Source organism: Phytophthora infestans, genomic scaffold, assembly GCF_000142945.1.
Source record: "Phytophthora infestans T30-4 supercont1.18 genomic scaffold, whole genome shotgun sequence".
NCBI lineage: Eukaryota > Oomycota > Peronosporomycetes > Peronosporales > Peronosporaceae > Phytophthora > Phytophthora infestans.
This window is the reverse complement of record NW_003303741.1, coordinates 1,770,811-1,777,015: the sequence shown is the minus strand read 5'-3', so window position 1 is coordinate 1,777,015 and position 6,205 is coordinate 1,770,811. Positions and strand designations below refer to the sequence as shown.

Here is a 6,205-nt window from a genome sequence, read left to right as displayed (position 1 = left end):
AAGGCTTACCTGTGCCTGGTACCCTTCCGCTGGTTGGACCACGAGGATTCAAAACACCTGCTAGCTTTGCTCGTGCTAGTAGCGTGTTCTTATTTTACTGGTTGGCCTATATAAGTAGTTTACAAGGTCCAGTTTGTCCCGGTGCAAGGGCAGAACTGGGGTCCTTCAGGTCCGCCCGAACGATCGTTTACTATCCTAGTAGACGTATTGTTGTGGGAACATCCTAACTACATCTGTAGCTAGAGTTCACGTGGGATTTCCAACACCACAGTGACGTCGCGAAGTGGCAATACATTTGGATGGAGCTGAGACGTGGCGATGCGTGACATACGAGGGTTTAAGCCGCGGGAGCTGAAATTCTACTGTGTTCTTCGATGTTCAGCGGAACTTGAAGCTATCGAAGAGTCGTCGCCAACATATCGATATTTGCTTCCAGGGGCCCAACATTCGTAACCGTTTCTGTCCTCTTCCACCATGCGTCACTTGCTGACTGCTGCAGTTATTCTCTTTGGGGGCTGCGATATGGCTTCTGCAATAATCGACGCGCAGCAAGTTGCGCCATCTGAGGTGTCGTCCACGGATGCGATACAATCAATCTACGCTGCTCAGTTGGTGCGCAGTGGCAAGAGATTCCTTCGTATCCCCACGGCCGAACAACTAGACGATGAGTTGGGTCAAGTCGATGAGGAACGAAGAATGGAGATTCTGACAAAGCAGCTTTCTAAGCTGGCGAGTTTCACAAAAAACACTGGAGCACTAAAAAAAGTGGATGAGGCCGTAGCAGCAGCCAAACCTCAGAACGCCATGAGTCTCGAGCAGAATCTCATGTCCAAACTGGGTAAGAATCAACTTGCACAACGGAATTTTGAGCAGTACATAGACGAAAAATGGACGGTGGATGTGCTCAAGTCCAAGCTGCGAATCACAAAAGACACAGCCCCGGACTCGAAGGAATACGAAGCTTTCTCTACGCTGCTCCAGACTCGTATGTACGTCGATACCCTCATGAAAGTCAAAAATCCGACTACGACGAACACTGGGGAAACCATGCTGGCTAAAATCAATGAGAATCCGCTCGCTCAAAAGTACTTTGGGCAGTTCATGGACGATACGTTAACGCAAGTGACACTCAAGAATAAGTTGGGTATCACGAGGGGAACGCTGAAGACCTCCAAAGAGTATGATGCCTTGACGCTGCTCATACAGGCTCGAGCGTGGAACAGCATGCTTGCGAAGACGAAAGGCAGTCCTCTCAAAGAGAATATAATGGGCCGGGTCGAAGGAAGTCCGCTTGCTCAAAAATTCTTCAAGGAGTTTGTGGATGAAAAGTGGTCGATACAGACACTGCAGTCCAAGCTGGGCATCACAAAGGGAATGACTCCAGACACGACAAAGTACGACGCCTTGTCCGGCTTAGTTCAGAGTCGTATGTATATCAATGGCGTCGCAAAGGCCAAAAATCCAACCGTGAGGAGCAACACAGAAGGTATTCTGACGAAGATCGACGATAATGCGCTCGCTCAAAAGTACTTCGGACAGTTCATGGACGAATCCTTGACGCTAACAGCACTCAAGCGCGAGCTGAAAGTAACAAGGAGCACTCCAAAGGACTCGAAGGAATACCAAGCCGTCATATTGTTGATTCAGGCTAAAGCGCTTAACAAGAATCTCGCTTAGGATTGATATTGGAGCGATTTCCGCAGCTCAGATTGCAGCCACAGACCTAAATCTGGGACGTCATCCCAGAATCTAGGAAAGCGTCTCCACCCGTAGGCGATGTATAGTGCTCTAAATGACATATTTTCAGTTGTGAAGAGGTGCAACCGTTAAAGTTTCGTCTGATATACTTCGAAGTAGGTCTTAAGTGCTCACCAGGGTGCTCGGGCATCATGGATGTCAGAGCAGATACGGAATTGACGCTTGATGATCGCCGGTATGCGTTTACGAAGTCAATAGGGGAGGGTCTTAATTCGGGATTTACGATATAGTATTTTATTCCGAAATAAAATCCGGCGGGGCGACAGGAGGAGATTTCAGACGCTGTCCATTGCTAATGATACAGGTAGGCCCAATTCAGAAACCTCGTCCACAGTTGATGGTCTTGACACTTCACAACCATAAGTATTACTCCTATCGTGTTCGATGCTCACCGCGCTACTGACGACAAAAAGTAGATGCATGTACAGACAGTATCTCAAGTGCATTTCTAAACAAAATAGTACTTCGTAATATTACTTGGGCTTGATTTACCTAAGTTTTGTAAGATTATGTTCCTAAACTTTTAAGATCTGTCAGCAGTTTATCTTTTAAATTAAAAAAAAAATGGTGGAGCAAACGTTAAATTCTTTGGAAGCAGCGCAGTAAATCTGTAAATACATCACTAAATCGTGTGAAACTTAAACGCACATTGTGCCAGCACCAAAAATGTGCCGCACATGGTGAGTGCATGTATTGATAAGCACGCTAGATGCTTTTGTAATACTGTAGTCTTCTCTTCAGTCGCCATATCCCTCAATGCTCTTTCATGTATTAATATTTAAGGTCAGTTGGTGAGCAGTATTAAAATGTAAAATAAAACTGTAGATACACAAGTACAGCTTAAAGTTATCTTTTCACAAAAATAGAGAGGTAGTTTACATCAAAATACATGTATCGGTTCAGCTTCTTCCGTCATTCGGAATGCCTCATTTATAAATTATAGCTCAGTTTCCATTTCGATCGCTACGTTGCGTGAGCTCTTTGCCTCACTACTTTCTTTTTCACATCACGGAGGTTCTTCATTTCGAACCTCCGGGGGATTCTCCAACACTTTTAACATCTCTCGCTCATGCGACGGAGCCTCCATAAAGGGTGAATCTGATTTCGGTCTCAGCCGAGGCGGCGGCTTTCTTGGCCTTAACGATGCGGTCAGCGCCGAGCGAGTGGGCACGCTGCTTCATTCGCTTCTGCGTGCGACGCTTGCTCTCGAGCTTGCGCTGGTTCTGGTTCGCCTTGGCGCGATGGCGCTCGCACAAGTTGTGGCGCTCGCCGTTACGCTTGATTGCACGCGGGTATCCGCACTTCTTGTTGCGGTAGCGACACAGCATGTCGCCCGCGGGGAGCGCGGTCTCAGAAATGGCCACGGAGGAGGTGGGAACTGGCAACGGCGATGTCATCGCAGGGCGTAGCTGAGGTTGCGGTGGCGTCTGCGTGTACAGCGGCTGACACTGCATGGGCTGCAGTGCGGCGGCTGCAGCCGTTAGAAGACTGATGGGTGGTAAACGCGGAGGCGCTCCAGGATGCGCGCTCAGAGCGGGGGCAGCGGCTGACACCGAGAGCATGTGAAGGCCGAGGCTGGCGGCCGAGCTACTGGGGCTGACGACAGCTGGCGCCTCATTCTTGACAGCGACTTCGTCATTGGTGTCCTCTGGCGGCGCGTCGTTGAGCAGGTGGTCCATGGTCGGCAAGCAGAGAGAGAGCGAGAGTGTGGCTGGAGATCGAAAACTTGGTGTTTGACTCGCAGGCTGCGAGGACTCGCCGAGGAGTCCAGCGTATCAGAGCGGCCCGTCTGCGGCCACTTGCTCGACGCGATCGGATTCCACAGTGACCAGTGCCACTGTCAAATGGTTTATCTTCCGAAACACATTTGCTTGTTAGACTAAATAATGCGCTTTCATTTACAGACTATTTGACAAAAGTAAAATGAACCTGTCTTGCAAAATTACCCTGCCATCACCAATAGGCTGTACTATAGAATTCAAGATCGGGTCACGGTGAGATGGACGCGGCGTCGTGATCGAACATGATCTGGCTGCTTCGCGATGATATCCCATGTGCGATTATAGCTTGGCTGCTAATAGCCCCGTTTTAATAATGCCTGAATGCAGCCACCGTCCAAGTTCCTAACAGTATGGCACCGATCGTATCATAGCGCTGCGCTCAACTCGCTGAAACCCCGACCCGCGTGGCGCGCTTCCGGCGTCTTGCCATGCTTCAACCAAAGTCGCCTCAACAGATCCCGTCGCTGCACCGCTCAGTCGAATGTGCTCGCGACACCTGATTTCTTCGTTGTGTCGCGACACGGCTTCTTCCTTCGCGTCGCTTGTGCTGGTCTCCTCCGAGAGTTCATACATGTACTGTAGGGATCAGCTTCACAAAGACAAAAAATCCAGCCTCGGATTGCAGACAGGGGGCGAGGCACTCTTTCAATGAATGACACTCATTCCTTTTTGGCGACGAACTTGCGGCAGGGGGCTTGAAGATTAGCTGCGCCCGCTCATCCCGGCACCCTTCGAACTGGGCTCTTTGGCGCTACAGTTTTGCTCATGCCGTCAAATATCGGCAAAGAAAGTAAGAATAATTTTTTTCAGACAAGTATAATAGCTTACTAAGGTCTTCCACCTCAGACTTGCTTCGGTCGTCTTTCAGTACACCTTGAGGCGAGACACTTGATATGCGAGCCATTCATAGCTGCTTCAACCTCTGAGAGCAGCTTACAATCCCGATGGTGGCTTAATCGAGTGCGTCTCAGCGACTAATTAGGGCCACAAAGCAATTTGCTGCAAGTGTGTTGCGATTCGCAACTTGCGAACGCGCGCCAAACAATGACCGCGAGATTACGATCACCACCGAAATGATTATCGAAGAATAAGACTAAGATGAAACTAACGATGGCCTCACACGACGGCAACGATTCAATAACGCTCGAATGCGTCCGTAATGACCGCTGTACTCACCACCTCTACAAGGAAGAAAGATAGGAGCGAGCTACTGGTACTCAGAGGAGCTGCAGTGCAACTCGAGCTGTGTAGCTTCACCTTCAGGAGCAATGTACATTACTAAAATCAATCATATTAAAAACCGTACATTTCACGAATAAAATCCTCTAAAATGAATAAAAGCTAAATGCACTTAAAGTGCCAGAAAAAGTTATTATCAATTTGTCGTTCAATCACAGAGCCGCGCGCGGTCGAAAAACTTCATCTCGGTTTATGTACCGCTATACATGTAGCTTAAACCACATTTTCATTTCTTAAATAAAAGGTATCTACGCAATTTCGTTCTGCGTGGTGCGCTGGCCTTGATAAATGTTCAGAACTGCATGCCTTCAGGCGGTGGTGGAGTTATTCCGCCATTACTAGTCGAGGAAGACCAGTCGTGGGGTGTCGTGGGAGTCATTGGAGCGTTAAGATAGAAATCGAACGTGGCATCGCGCGCAGTCTCCGGGGGTAGGAAGAGCATCACCAAAGTGGAGATATCTTCCTCCTGCAGTGGCGTGGGAGTCTGCAGCGGTTCAAACCGTAAATCGTAATGAGTCGGAGAAGTCGAAGGCGACGCAGCAGCTTCTGGCTTCAAATCTGTTTGCTGTCGAGAAGTAGCTGCATTTGGTGCCGGAGATGCTTGACCCGACTCGGTCTGAGCTCGTAATGCCTGGCGAGCCATGCGCTTGCGCATGTCCAGGCGACGTTGATTGCGGTTGGCGTTGGCGCGGTGCATGGCACAAAAAGTGTGCAGACCGCCTGTTCGTTTGACGGCCCGTGGGTTGAGGCACTTCTTGTTGGCGTACCGGCAGTGCAACTGCTCGGGTGCGCAAGTGGTGCTCGAGTCCACAACTCGACGCGTTCTCTTTGTAGGGTGCTCCTCTGTGTCGGAGGTGTGCTGGTCGCTGTCCTTTTGCTGATCGGACGCTGACCGTTCTCTCTTGGTGGGTGCAGTGGGAAGGAAGCTGTGGGGCTTGTCGTCCATGTGGATTGCACAAGTGCCGACGTCCACTACCCACATTAGAATGGGGTAAGCGAGCAAGACGCTGTGAAAAGAGCAATGAGTTTCTGGACTATGAAGATTTTCGCATGGTACACGTCGGGCGTGACGGTCCAAGAAGATCGTCATGTCATTGCTGGGGCCGAAAGCGGCCGTCCTTGTGGAAGAAATCAACCAAACCCCAGGCTTACAGAGGCTGTAAAAATTGTCTTCTGGTAAATCAAGTGTTGTCCTCTACCTGCTATAGCCGATAAACAGAAATGATATGAACGCGGCCACCGGCGTCTTCTCGGCTGATACGACCCGTGAAAATTAGTACCGAGCGGTCCAGGGGCTAAAATGATACGAACAGGTTTGACTCCTCCTGGAGCAGCGTGTTGGGCCAGATGCCTACCGCACGCCACGGCAACACAGTAGTACTTGATACACGCCCCGTCTTGCAGCAAGAAAATTCGATTTACCGGAA

The 6,205-nt window shown here is 49.7% G+C and overlaps 3 protein-coding genes across 3 annotated transcripts; 1 reads left to right on the top strand and 2 right to left on the bottom strand.

Moving 5' to 3' along the window:
- Window positions 1-474: 474 nt before the first annotated feature.
- On the top strand, window positions 475-1,677 carry PITG_10540 (secreted RxLR effector peptide protein, putative; the record flags this gene model as incomplete). Its single annotated transcript, XM_002902271.1, has 1 exon — window positions 475-1,677. The coding sequence occupies one exon, from the start codon at window positions 475-477 to the stop codon at window positions 1,675-1,677; it is 1,203 nt and encodes a 400-aa protein (XP_002902317.1).
- Window positions 1,678-2,825: 1,148 nt separating this feature from the next.
- On the bottom strand, window positions 2,826-3,475 carry PITG_10539 (uncharacterized protein; the record flags this gene model as incomplete). The annotated part of the gene is made up of 1 exon (XM_002902270.1): window positions 2,826-3,475. One exon carries the CDS (start codon window positions 3,435-3,437, stop codon window positions 2,826-2,828), a length of 612 nt encoding a protein of 203 aa, XP_002902316.1.
- Window positions 3,476-5,070: 1,595 nt separating this feature from the next.
- On the bottom strand, window positions 5,071-5,724 carry PITG_10538 (uncharacterized protein; the record flags this gene model as incomplete). Its single annotated transcript, XM_002902269.1, has 1 exon — window positions 5,071-5,724. One exon carries the CDS (start codon window positions 5,722-5,724, stop codon window positions 5,071-5,073), a length of 654 nt encoding a protein of 217 aa, XP_002902315.1.
- Between the last annotated feature and the right edge of the window lie 481 nt (window positions 5,725-6,205).